Source organism: Salmo trutta, chromosome 10 (assembly GCF_901001165.1).
Source record: "Salmo trutta chromosome 10, fSalTru1.1, whole genome shotgun sequence".
NCBI classification, from domain to species: Eukaryota; Metazoa; Chordata; class Actinopteri; order Salmoniformes; family Salmonidae; genus Salmo; species Salmo trutta.
The window spans coordinates 39,347,799-39,361,604 of record NC_042966.1 but is presented as its reverse complement, the minus strand read 5'-3'; the positions used below and the strand labels follow the sequence as shown (position 1 = coordinate 39,361,604).

Below are 13,806 nucleotides of genomic sequence, written 5' to 3'. Positions count from 1 at the left end.
TTGACCTCTTTCTCCCCTCTCTCTCCAGATGAAATCTTGCATCTTGTGACGGCCGGCCGCCCAACAACCTGCCCGCTTGACCCTATCCCCTCCTCTCTTCTCCAGACCATTTCCGGAGACCTTCTCCCTTACCTCACCAACTCATCCTTGACCGCTGGCTACGTCCCTTCCGTCTTCAAGAAAGCGAGAGATGCACTCGATCCCTCCGATGTCAACAACTACAGACCAGTATCCCTTCTTTCTTTTCTCTCCAAAACTCTTGAACGTGCCGTCCTTGGCCAGCTCTCCTGCTATCTCTCTCAGAATGACCTTCTCGATCCAAATCAGTCAGGTTTCAAGGCTGGTCATTCAACTGAGACTGCTCTTCTCTGTGTCACGGAGGCTCTCCGCACTGCTAAAGCTAACTCTCTCTCCTCTCATCCTTCTAGACCTACCTGCTGCCTTTGATACTGTGAACCATCAAATCCTCCTCTCCACCCTCTCCGAGTTGGGTATCTCCGGCGCGGCTCACTCTTGGATTGCGCCCTACCTGACAGGTCGCTCCTACCAGGTGGCGTGGCGAGAATCCGTCTCCGCACCACGTGCTCTCACCACTGGTGTCCCCCAGGGCTCAGTTCTAGGCCCTCTCCAATTCTCGCTATACACCAAGTCACGTGGCTCTGTCATATCCTCACATGGCCTCTCCTATCATAGCTACGCAGACGACACACAATTAATCTTCTCCTTTCACCCCTTCTGATAATCAGGTGGCGAATCGCATCTCTGCATGTCTGGCAGACATATCAGTGTGGATGACGGATCACCACCTCAAGCTGAACCTCGGCAAGACGGAGCTGATCTTCCTCCTGGGGAAGGACTGCAATTTCCATGATCTCGCCATCACGGTGGACAACTCCATTGTGTCCTCCTCCAAGAGTGCTAAGAGCCTCGGCATGACCCTGGACAACACCCTGTCGTTCTCCGCTAACATCAAGGCGGTGACCTGATCCTGTAGGTTCATGCTATACAACATTCGCAGAGTACGACCCTGCCTTACACAGGAAGCGGCGCAGGTCTTAATCCAGGCACTTGTCATCTCCCGTCTGGATTACTGCAACTCCCTGTTGGCGGGGCTCCCTGCCTGTGCCATTAAACCCCTACAACTCATCGAGGACGCCGCAGCCCGTCTGGTGTTCGACCTTCCCAAGTTCTCTCACGTCACTCCGCTCCTCCGCACACTCCACTGGCTTCCAGTTGAAGCTCGCATCTGCTACAAGACCATGGTGCTTGCCTACGGAGCTGTGAGGGGAACGGCACCTCCGTACCTTCAGGCTCTGATCAGGCCCTACACCCAAACAAGGGCACTGCGTTCATCCACCTCTGGCCTGCTGGCCTCACTACGGCTGCGGAAGCACAGTTCCCGCTCAGCCCAGTCAAAACTGTTCGCTGCTCTGGCACCCCAATGGTGGAACAAGCTCCCTCACGACGCCAGGACAGCGGAGTCAATCACCACCTTCCGTAGACACCTGAAACCCCACCTCTTTAAGGAATACCTGGGATAGGATATAGTAATCCTTTTAACCCCCCCAAAATAAAAGATAGTACATCTATTGTAAAGTGGTTGTTCCACTGGATATCATAAGGTGAATGCACCAATTTGTAAGAGCGTCTGCTAAATGACGTAAATGTAAATTGAATGTGCTGACAACAAAATCACAAAAATAATCAAAGGAAATCCAATTTATCAACCCATGGAGGTCTGGATTTGGAGTCACACTCAAAATTAAAGTGGAAAACCACACTACAGGCTGATCCAACTTTGATGTAATGTCCTTAAAACAAGTCAAAATGAGGCTCAGTAGTGTGTGTGGCCTCCACGTGCCTGTATGACCTCCCTACAACGCCTGGGCATGCTCCTGATGAGGTGGCGGATGGTCTCCTGAGGGATCTCCTTCCAGACCTGGACTAAAGCATCTGCCAACTCCTGGACAGTCTGTGGTGCAACGTGGCATTGGTGGATGGAGCGAGACATGATGTCCCAAATGTGCTCAATTGGATTCAGGTCTGGGGAACGGGCGGGCCAGTCCATAGCATCAATGCCTTCCTCTTGACACACTCCAGCCACATGAGGTCTAGCATTGTCTTGCATTAGGAGGAACCCAGGGCCAACCGCACCAGCATATGGTCTCACAAGGGGTCTGAGGATCTCATCTCGGTACCTAATGGCAGTCAGGCTACCTCTGGCGAGCACATGGAGGGCTGTGCGGCCCCCCAAAGAAATGCCACCTCACACCATGACTGACCCACCGCCAAACCGGTCATGCTGGAGGATGTTGCAGGCAGCAGAACGTTCTCCACGGCGTCTCCAGACTCTGTCACGTGCTCAGTGTGAACCTGCTTTCATCTGTGAAGAGCACAGGGCGCCAGTGGCGAATTTGCCAACCTTGGTGTTCTCTGGCAAATGCCAAACGTCCTGCACGGTGTTGGGCTGTAAGCACAACCACCACCTGTGGACGTCGGGCCCTCATACCACCCTCATGGAGTCTGTTTCTGACCGTTTGAGCAGACACATGCACATTTGTGGGCTACTGGAGGTCATTTTGCAGGGCTCTGGCAGTGCTCCTCCTGCTCCTCCTTGCACAAAGGCGGAGGTAGCGGTCCTGCTGCTGGGTTGTTGCCCTCCTACGGCCTCCTCCACGTCTCCTGATGTACTGGCCTGTCTCCTGGTAGCGCCTCCATGCTCTGGACACTACGCTGACAGACACAGCAAACCTTCTTGCCACAGCTCGCATTGATGTGCCATCCTGGATGAGCTGCACTACCTGAGCCACTTGTGTGGGTTGTAGACTCCGTCTCATGCTACCACTAGAGTGAAAGCACCGCCAGCATTCAAAAGTGACCAAAACATCAGCCAGGAAGCATAGGAACTGAGAAGTGGTCTGTGGTCACCACCTGCAGAACCACTCCTTTATTGGGGGTGTCTTGCTAATTCCCTATAATTTCCACCTGTTGTCTATTCCATTTGCACAACAGCATGTGAAATTTATTGTCAATCAGTGTTGCTTCCTAAGTGGACAGTTTGATTTTACAGAAGTGTGATTGACTTGGAGTTACATTGTGTTGTTTAAGTGTTCCCTTTATTTTTTTGAGCAGTGTATTTCAAGGCCTACCTTCAAACTCAGTGCCTCTTTGCTTGACATCATGGGAAAAATCAAAAGAAAATCAGCCAAGACCTCCGAAAAACTTTTGTAGACCTCCACAAGTCTGGTTCATCCTTGGGAGCAATTTCCAAATGCCTGAAGGCACCACGTTCAGCTGTACAAACAATAGTACGCAATTATAAACACCATGGGACCACTCAGCTGTCATACCGCTCAGGAAGGAGACGCGTTCTGTCTCCTAGAGATGAACGTACTTTGGTGCGAAAAGTGCAAATCAATCCCAGAACAACAGCAAAGGACCTTGTGAAGATGCTGGTGGAAACAGGTACAAAAGTATCTATATCCACAGTAAAACGAGTCCTATATCAACAAAACCTGAAAGGCCACTCAGCAAGGAAGAAGCCACTGCTCCAAAACCGCACTTTTTGGAGAAATGTCCTCACAACAAAAATAGAACTGAAATGTCCTCACAACAAAATGTTCCTATAACAAAAATAGAACTGTTTGGCCATAATGACCATCGTTATGTTTGGAGGAAAAACGGGGAGGCTTGCAAGCCGAAAAACACCATCCCAACCGTGAAGCACGGGGGTGGCAGCATCATGTTGTGGGGGTGCTTTGCTGCAGGAGGGACTGGTGCACTTCACAGAATAGATGGCATCATGAGAGAGGAAAATTGTGGATATACTGAAGCAACATCTCAAGACATTAGTCAGTAAGTTAAAGCTTGGTCGCAAATGGGTCTCCCAAATGGACAATGACCCCAAGCATACTTCCAAAGTTGTGGCAAAATGGCTTAAGGACAACAAGGTCAAGGTATTGAAATGGCCATCATAAAGCCCTGACCTCAATCCTACAGAAAATGTATGGGCAGGAGTGAAAAAGCGTGTGCGAGCAAGGAGGCCTACAAACCTGACTCAGTTACACCAGCTCTGTCAGGAGGAATGGGACAAAATTCACCCAACTTATTGTGGGAAGGTTGTGGAAGGCTACCCGAAACGTTTGACCCAAGTTAAACAATTTAAAGGCAATGCTACCAAATACTAATTCAGTGTATGTAAACTTCTGACCCACTGGGAATGTGATGAAGGAAATAAAAGCTGAAATAAATAATTCTCTCTACTATTATTCTGACATTTCACATTCTTAAAATAAAGTGGTGATCCTAACTGACCTAAGACAGGGAATTTTTACTAGGATTAAATGTCAGGAATTGTAAAAAACGGAGTTTAAATGTATTTGTCTAAGGTATATGTAAACTTCAACTGTATATCCCATCACAAAACTACTGTTTCCACCAAAGCTGCAAATTCAGATTCAACTTCATGTGAAAGGCCATAGGTGTTTGGAGCATTTCTGTTCAAACTACTTCCAATCACCAGAACTGTTCAAACTCTAGTATCTAAATAGGCTGCTTCTTCTGCACTTGATCACAATAAATCATTCACAAGCATAGGCTACTTTACATCCCCTGTATCCCCCAAAGCTGCAAATTAATATTTAACTGGATGTGAAAGGCCTAGGTGTTTGGAACAAATATTCATCTGCAGGGATGTTATAGTGAAATAGCTACAAGCTTTTCATTGTGATAACTAAACAATTGGCCCGTGGGACTGCATGAAAAATAAAGGCATTGTTACATTAAGGATAAACCTTAGTTGACCTGTCTCAGGGACTAGCTAGAGATAGGACTCACTTTTTAGGTAACCTGAGCATATGAGCCTTTTTAGAGCGTTACATCACAGCTAACCTGAGCATATGAGCCTAAGATGAAATAACAAGTGCAGTGCATCTGTAGTTGATAAAGTCAAATCTCACAAGTTACATGGCACTTCAAAAATGAATAAAAGCGAATGTGGCTAACAAATTAAAAGTCTAGCCTGGTCCAGACTGGGCTTGTCATTGGAGATGTTTTCCAGCAGGGAAAAAGCTTGTGACTGGTGATTAAACCGAGAGAAATAAAAAAAATTAAGAAAACCTCAAAGTGGAGCTCATCTGAAAAAGAACAGAAAAAAATAAAAATACACAGCTGAAGAAGATTCCACTGATTGACTAGGGGATTCCAAATGAAGTACATTACAGGAAATTAGAGTGCTTGAAAAAGACACAGTTGCGTTCCGCAAAGGGGGGGGGGGGTGCGGTTCTATTAAAACACTGCTGCTGTTCTAGAAGCCAGGCAGAGCTGCACTGAAGAACAGGTTACATAACAGTGAGGGGAGTGGAGAAGAAAAAAAAAAAAAACATCTCATTCTTTGCCTTTGTTCCTGCCAAACACTTTAGAATATAATAAACTTTCACCCAAGACTTTCTCATTTCCTATACCCACTAGTTATGAGTTGTTACTCGCTAACTGCAAGGACTAGGACATCCTTTTGAAATACACAGTGAACTAGAAGAGCTTAGTGATGTCACCACCAAAATAGCATGAGTGCAGAGTGTTATTGTAAGTCTACAAAAAGAGACGGGCCTAGACATTTCAAATGAGGAGATTCCCCCCCCAAAATTAAATCAATAATACGCTTTTTATTACAGGACAGTGTCTTTATTACCGGAGGACAGTGTCTTAACATTTCAGTTTCACTTGGGTCTGACCAGACACCGAAACTTGTCTCTGCACAGTCGAGGGTGTTATTTCCTGATATTCATAATGAAACTGAAGGGTAGATAATGTCTCCAATAGTGGAAATGGCAATCTAGAATGGTTTGCTGTAGGCATGTTGGTAATGGGGTGCACATTGTGCTGAACGCAGGTGTTATTTAAGGGCTGCTAGGCCAGTGCTTGAGATGGCATGAGAGATGTTGGAAGAGCTATACGGCTGTTCAGCTCTTCCTCTAAGTTGTTACAGCCTTTTATCTTGTCTCTCCCCTGTTTGGTTTGCTACACATTTATTTTTACTCTCTAATCTAAGTTGGTGGGGGTTTTCTTTTCCTTTAGCTTGTCTGATATCAAGAAAATCTAGTCGGTGTCCATGGTGGGTGTTTGTTAAGACCCTGCTTTCCAGAACCAATTTCAAAACCCCACCTGTTTCATTTTGATGTCAGTGGTTCATTTATAAGTTCCATTTTTGTTCTGAGTGACGATTTGTTGGAGTTCTTGTTGGGGAACGTAACAAAATAGGGGCTCATCCGGGATCTTGTTTCCCATGAGTACGGTAGTCACTCTAAATCACCTACTCTGAAGCTCTACTGTGCCCAGATATGAGTGTTCAAAGGGCACTTTTGTGGTAGAGTTTGTCACTGACAACCACTCAGAAGCGTTCTAAGATTGGTGAAATCAGTGGAAACTTGCATAAAAACACTCACACTTTGATAGGCAAGCATTTGTGGGGAACCCTACATGGGAAAAACTGGATAAAATGTACAAAAGGAAATAACAGCTCATCCTTGCAAAGCATTATGAAAAGGGTCCTATGGGCTGTAGAGTACAACCCGTAGACGTGCCGCTGAGATAGAACAAAAGAACAAAAGGCTAAATGGGCGCAACGGAGATCGGAGTTGGAGCAGGTCATTTGTTTAAAAACCAGATAGAACTGGGAGGCCACCAAAGCTACACTAGAACAAGATGAACGTGCAGCCAGACTAGAACAAGATGAACGTGCAGCCAGAGAACGTGAGCATTCCATTAAAAGAGATAGAGATGGAAGCATTTTGAATGCAGTCAAGCCATCCTGTACCATCAAAAGAGTTAGATCTTGGTCAGAACAGCCTGGCTTGTACCGCCTTTCAACGAAAAAGGAGGTGGACGTAAATTTTACTTTGTTTGAGCTGATTGCCACATCTCTAAAATGGCCATGAGATATCTGGTGACTGCTCCTTATGGTAAAAGCTCAGAAAGTGTACGTCACTTTAGCTCATGACACTGTTAAAACTACCCTTCAGGCTTACAAGTTGGTCCCAGAGGCATACATACAACAGTTCCGTAAATAACGAAAAACAGTCGCAAAGTCCTGTTGAATTTGCAAGAGAACAAGCAATGTCTTTTTGATCGGTGGCGTGGTTCACGAGGTCAAGGCCCTCGAGGATTGAAAAGACGCTCATACTACTCGAGCAGTTTCAACAATTGCCTTCATGAAAGAGTTGCTACCTACATTTACTCATTCTTGAGAAAGCTCAAGTCCTTGCAGATATGTTTTGTTATCCCTACGCAAAAAGCAATCCAGAAGTCACCTCCTACTGCAAGGATTCAAACATTTTCTACAGTGCCCAAAGACAAGAAATCGGCAGAAACCTGGTTCTTTGTATCCAGCAGTTTGTCATTAACGCCATGAGAGAAAGGACACAGTCTCTCAGTGTCCTAAATTGAAACAGAAAAATTAGGATAAGATTACTTTATTGATAAATTGCACACAAGGTCTAAACAAAATCTGGACTTCCACTTTTAACCCAACCCCCTCTGAAAAAGACAGACCGTTTATAAAAAAAAAATAATGTTTTATCTGCTGCTGCGCATATTGTGTATTTTGTGGAATTGCATTAGACATAGGGGGAAAAATGGATTTCCCCAGGTCATCATTTTATATTTTCGGGAAATGTGAAGTGTTTCCATGGTTACCCATGTTATTGGGAGTGTTTTTATTTTATTTTGGAGAACGTGAGCAAATAGATGCGTCTATATTTATTGTCTTAAAAATGGGAGAGGTGTTACGGGTTTCTCATTAGCATGGGGTGCACACTGATTGGAGTCACCTCGTCAGCCTGTGTGTTGCACCTGTGATGTCACAAGTTATATTTAACCCCTTACACTCGTGGGAATTGCCCCCCGACCCTCCCCGACTTTGGTGATAGCTACTAAAGAGGGAAAATGTACTTGTTATGCCTGTGATGTGGTTGTCCACCTAGTTTTAAGATGAATGCACTAAGTGTAAGTCACTCTGGATAAGAGTGTCTGCTAAATTACTAAAATGTAACTGGTGTTTCCAAGTGGTCTCACACACACACACACACACACCTCTCCAAAGTATCCACAGTTCCTAAGTCATTTCAATGCACTTTTATGACTCAGAAGAGTCTTCAACTATAAGGTGTTTTTTTTTTAGCTCTCCTAGCTGTGCTGTTGAGGAACTAGAACAAGCACACTTGTAGCTGTTAAGTTTGGAACACAACCCTGCATCCCCGCTGTTGTTTACGCAATCCAAAAACGGTCCATTATAAATCGCAATCTGGGTCAGGTGGGCATCATTTGAAAGCTTGTTCTATTACAACATGACTTGCTAAACTAGAAAATACGACCTTACAGTGTTAGGCTTTCAGTACAGAATTCAGAGAAGCAAATCGTACTTTAGGTCCGCATAGAATGGAGTCATTTGTGCATTCAGATGCACGGCCCGGGGTAAATTTGCTTCACAATACTACAAACACAGACTCATTATGTTCAGGACAACCCAGGGTATAACGCCATGTCATCATGTAACTGTACATCAAAACACAGATCATAAACGTTGACTCTGTATATTACATGACTTTAATGATATGGAAATGTAAAGTGCACGTTTGGACTCGCAGGTGTTTTGGCTCCTTGTATGACATCAAAGCAATATTTATCAGTCTTCAACGTCTCATCTTTCAGAATACATTAAGATCTAATCAAATCCTCTTCATTTACAGTATTTCCCTCACTCAGACAACCAAAAATGTGCAAGAGTTGTCCAATTAGAGGGAGGGATGGGTCAACTTGTCAGTCAAAACCCATATAGAGCTGTGAAGCAGAGACCCTGAGCTCTGACGTCATGTATAGCATGTTACTGTACAGCCACTGCGTTTATATTTAGGCACTTAGTGTCCAAATCTGCCATTTTCAACTCATACGGGTGCGAGTGTGAAGGGCCACGGCTGCTGGGCCAGTGCTTGAAATGGCATGAGAGATGTTGGAAAAGATACACAGCTGTTTAGTTCTTCCTCTGTGTTGTTAAACAAAGTTTTATCCTGTGTCTCCCCTGTTTGGTTTGTTGTTACTCCCTAACCTAAGTTGGTGGGGGTTCTCTTTCCTTCAGGTTGTCTCATATCAGGCAAATCTAGTGGGTTTCCATGGTGGGTGTGTGTTAAGACCCTACTTAGCAACACCTAGTCAGTTGTTTAAAGCAACAGAAAATGGTACACTTCCAATGCTTTGGCCTTCACTGTGAAGTTCTCTTCCATTTTTAACCCTGCTGTTGTGTTCATTTCATGTATATGAATTCTGTGTTCCCAGTCCAAAATGACCACCCCATTATAGCTGATTATAAATCCATAATAATACATATTACCACCTAATGTTGCGTTAGATCTTTTTATCAACTTAAGTTCTTGTGAACATTACACATTTAGAACTTCTATTTGCTATTCATGGCCTGTAGGCCTCATTGACCTGAGCTCATACAACTAGTTTTTGAGTAAAACAAAAGCATAATGTATGCATTATTTGGACTATGACAAATACTCAGAAAACATAGTGCTATTTATCAAAGAGTACTTTCTGTCAAAGTTTAACAAGGACTCTCTCCTACATCTCCAGTGTCATGACAAAAAGCCTCACGTACAGTATATCGTTGTCATTGTGCTGCCACAGAATGAATTGTGAGCAAGGCCTCAAAAAAGCATTATATACCAGAGCTGTGAGAAAAGTTCTACATAAACTCAGCAAAAAAAAGAAACGTCCTCACGGTCAACTGCGTTTATTTTCAGCAAACTTAACAAGGTTCAACAACTGAGACATGTGACTAACAGAAATGGAATAATGTGTCTCTGAACAAATGGGGGTGGGGGTGTCAAAAATCAAAAGTAACAGTCAGTATCTGGTGTGGCCACCAGCTGCATTAGGTACTGCAGTGCATCTCCTCCTCATGGACTGTACCAGATTTGACAGTTCTTGCTGTGAGATATTACCCCACTCTTCCAAGGCACCTGCAAGTTCTCGGACATTTCTGGTGGGATTGGCCCTAGCCCTCACCCTCCGATCCAACAGGTCCCAGGACGTGCTCAATGGGATTGAGATCCGGGCTCTTCGCTGGCCATGGCAGAACACTGACATTCCTGTCTTGCAGGAAATCACGACCAGAACGAGCAGTATGGCTGGTGGCATTGTCATGCTGGAGGGTCATGTCAGGGTGAGCCTGCAGGAAGGGTACCACATGAGGGAGGAGGATGTCTTCCTTGTAACGCACAGCATTGAGATTGCCTGCAATGACAACAAGCTCAGTCTGATGATGCTGTGACACACCGCCCCAGACCATGACGGACCCTCCACCTCCAAATCGATCACACTCCAGAGTACAGGCCTCAGTGTAACGCTCATTCCTTCGACGATATACGCGAATCCAACCATCACACCCTTGGTGAGACAAAACCGTGACTCGTCAGTGAAGAGCACTTTTTGCCAGTCCTGTCTGGTCCAGCGACAGTGGGTTTGTGCCCATAGGCGACGTTATTGCCGGCGATGTCTGGTGAGGACCTGCCTTACAAGCCCTCAGTCCAGCCTCTGTCAGCCTATTGAGGACAGTCTGAGCACTGATGGAGAGATTGTGCTTTCCTGGTGTAACTCAGGCAGTTTTTGTTGCCATCCTGAACTTGTCCCGCAGGTGTGCTGTTCGGATGTACCGATCCTGTGCAGGTGTTGTTACACCTGGTCTGCCACTGCGAGAATGATCAGCTGTCCGTCCCGTCTCCCTGTAGTGCTGTCTTAGGCGTCTCACAGTACGGACATTGCAATTTATTGCCATGGCCACATCTGCAATCCTCATGCCTCCCTGCAGCATGCCTAAGGCACGTTCACACAGATGAGCAGGGACCCTGGGCATCTTTCTTTTGGTGTTTTTCAGAGTCAGTAGAAAGGCCTCTTTAATGTCCTAAGTTTTCATAACTGTGACCTTAATTGCCTACCCTCTGTAAGCTGTTAGTGTCTTAACGACCATTCCACAGGTGCATGTTCATTAACTGTTTATAGTTCATTGAACAAGCATGGGAAACAGTGTTTAAACCCTTTACAATGAAGAGCTGTGAAGTTATTTGGATTTTTACGAATTATTTTTGAAAGACAGGGTCCTGAAAAAGGGATGTTTATTTTTTTGCTGAGTTTGTTATTGAAACAATGTTGCAATTGTTTTTTGAGAATGCCAACAGGTATGGCTACCATGGGGGAAAATATTATATTGGGGAAAGGTTCCCGTGGGGGTTGCCATGGAACCAAGAAGGGGAGTGAGGTGTGTGTGTGTTCAAATACACATGCATGTGGGGGTCTGGGAGAGGAAGTGTGTCCATCTGATGAATGGGCATGTGCCTGAACTCAATTTTATACACTAATTGTAGTCTCACCCATTAATTTCTAATGACTGTTCATTTTTGACCGGGAACACCGCAGGTGTACAAAAGTTAAATAAAACACACAAAATGTAATGAAAATCATCAAAATGTATTTTTTATGTGTTCAGATGCCCTGTGTGGACAAAGTCATGGAACCTTATGACAATCGGATCAAATGAACTACATTTTTCAGAGAGAAAACTTGCAAACCGGTCCAATTCGACTGGAACACAGCAGGAGGGTTAAGTACAAAACTATTGTCAATACTGTATTGTTCACCTGCAGCATGAGTTACTGCGGAGTGTCAGTGATAGAGCCACAATCTCTGCAGAGTGAAAAGCATAAGTCTTGTGTCATAGTTAAGAAAAAAACAATGAAGGCTAAGAGATAGTCTTTATGGCCCTATATCATAGGCTATACTGTATATCCCCAAGGCATTCCCCCCTCCCTCCCTCCCGTGTTATCTCAAAGAACTTCAAAGCTAATGTCCGTTATTTACTCTCCGTCTATAATAACATAGTCCATCTATTCTGTCAAATACCAGCACGGCCAGTTAGTTACAAAGCATTTTCCCCGAGCAGAGAAAATGTCAACAATGCCTAGTTCTCAAGTACACACTAAACTAGCAACAAGATCTACTGCTGTGTTTCCAAGCAGCATTATTATATCACAACAGCTTGATTCAAGCCCACAGTGAGCTACCCTATTCATCACAACAGTCAGCTATCATCCAATTGCATTCCTCAAGAGCAGCTTCATCAACCAGTACTTGAAGCCTATTAGTGAGAGCCTCACAAGTCCTTAACTGAAACCAAATCTGACTGAATATTTAGAAATGAGACATATTGGTCAAACACAATAATCAAGTGTCTATTTAGCTGGCTAATGGGATAATATAATACATTCTATTTACCAGATGCTTTAATCCAAAATGACTTAGTCATGCGTACATTTATTTTTTACGTATGGGGGTGGGTCCCAGGAATCAAACCCACTATCCTAGAGTTACAAGCACAATGCTCAACCAACTGAGCTACAGAGGGAAAGGACAGAAACTATTATTTTGCCAGTGGGTGCGCCGATTGATCCATGACTAAAATAAACACGGCCTCTATAATATAAAAATAAACTGTTGTGAAAGAAGGAGATATAACATCAACATAAGCGATAGCCTGAAAAGGATTCAGAGGCTATGAGTAGCATGGTGTATCTACAGTGAAAGAAGGGGATACAGTATTATCAGCATAGACCACTAGAAACAGAGGAAGACAGGAGGCAAGTATCAGTATACTGTACCTGGTCTCTCTCATGTGGAAGAAGAGTGACACACAGAAGAGCCAATGGGGAAGCACCTGGACACCTCTGGCTCCTACCCTCAGCTCCATTAACCCCCTGGTTCAACCTGTAGCGCGGACCATCCTTTGCCAGCCGGCCGTTTTTGACTGCCCATTTAGCGGCCAGCCGTAACCTCTGCTGGAACCCCGGGTTGTCCTGGACGTGTGATGGATCATCCTGGTTCCTTAGGTACCTCTGGATGTTCTTCAGAGAGGAACCACGGCTATCATCCAGACCCTCGATGGCCCTCCTCAGGACTTTATTCCAATCAATGTGGCGTAGGTCACTCGGCTTCCATATAGATCCTTTAGACGATGGAATAGAGAGGTTTGCACTTACAGGTTTGAGCGATGATGATGATGATGATGATGATGATGATAATAATAATCCTCTCCCAGGATGCTTGGGGTCTTTGTATGACACGTTCCCCTTATTGGTGACTTTGAGAATGGAACCATCATGAACACTTAAATCCAACTGTTCCAGAACAGTCCGCTTGTCCAATCTGTGTAAGGTAGCCACCGCATGACAAATCCGCTCCTCGGAAGGCCTCTGTTTTTGCCTTTTGATCTTCTGTATTGCTTCTAGAATCCACTCTGTATACAGAGGGTTGGTAAGTTTCACCATGGTTAAATCGATGAGATTCAGGAAAAAATTACCCATAGAGATTCCCCCTTGTTGTGAAACATTTGGTACATCCAACACATCTTGAAAAGGTCAAAAAGGTACTGTTCCACCTCGGCATCAATACATACAATACTGCTGTAAATCCTCATCCAAGGTAGTAACTCACGTCACCTCACAAAAGAAGACAAAAGTAGCCAGAACGTAAATTCCTTGAAGGTTGGGACTGTTACCAAAACGACCTAGAACACAATTCCTTCAAATGAGGTCATACAATTCCTTAAAAGAAAAACAAAAACACAATCATAAACAAGATCACAAGTCAAGAATAAGTAATACTGTAATATAACAAAATCAATAACAGAACCATCATTTTTACCCAGCACCTTTACTGTAGAGTTTCAATGTACTAGTGGGCTAGCCTAGCACACAT

The 13,806-nt window shown here is 44.5% G+C and overlaps 1 protein-coding gene across 1 annotated transcript in view; it reads right to left on the bottom strand.

The window, feature by feature from the left end:
- Nucleotides 1–13,806, bottom strand: part of LOC115201709 (histone acetyltransferase KAT6B) — a 95,376-nt gene that overhangs the window by 80,141 nt on the left and 1,429 nt on the right. The window contains exon 2 of the mRNA XM_029765538.1: nucleotides 12,711–13,652. Within this exon, the coding sequence (XP_029621398.1) occupies nucleotides 12,711–13,412 (702 nt within the window). The 5' untranslated portion in view covers nucleotides 13,413–13,652. The remainder of the gene's footprint in view (nucleotides 1–12,710; nucleotides 13,653–13,806) is intronic.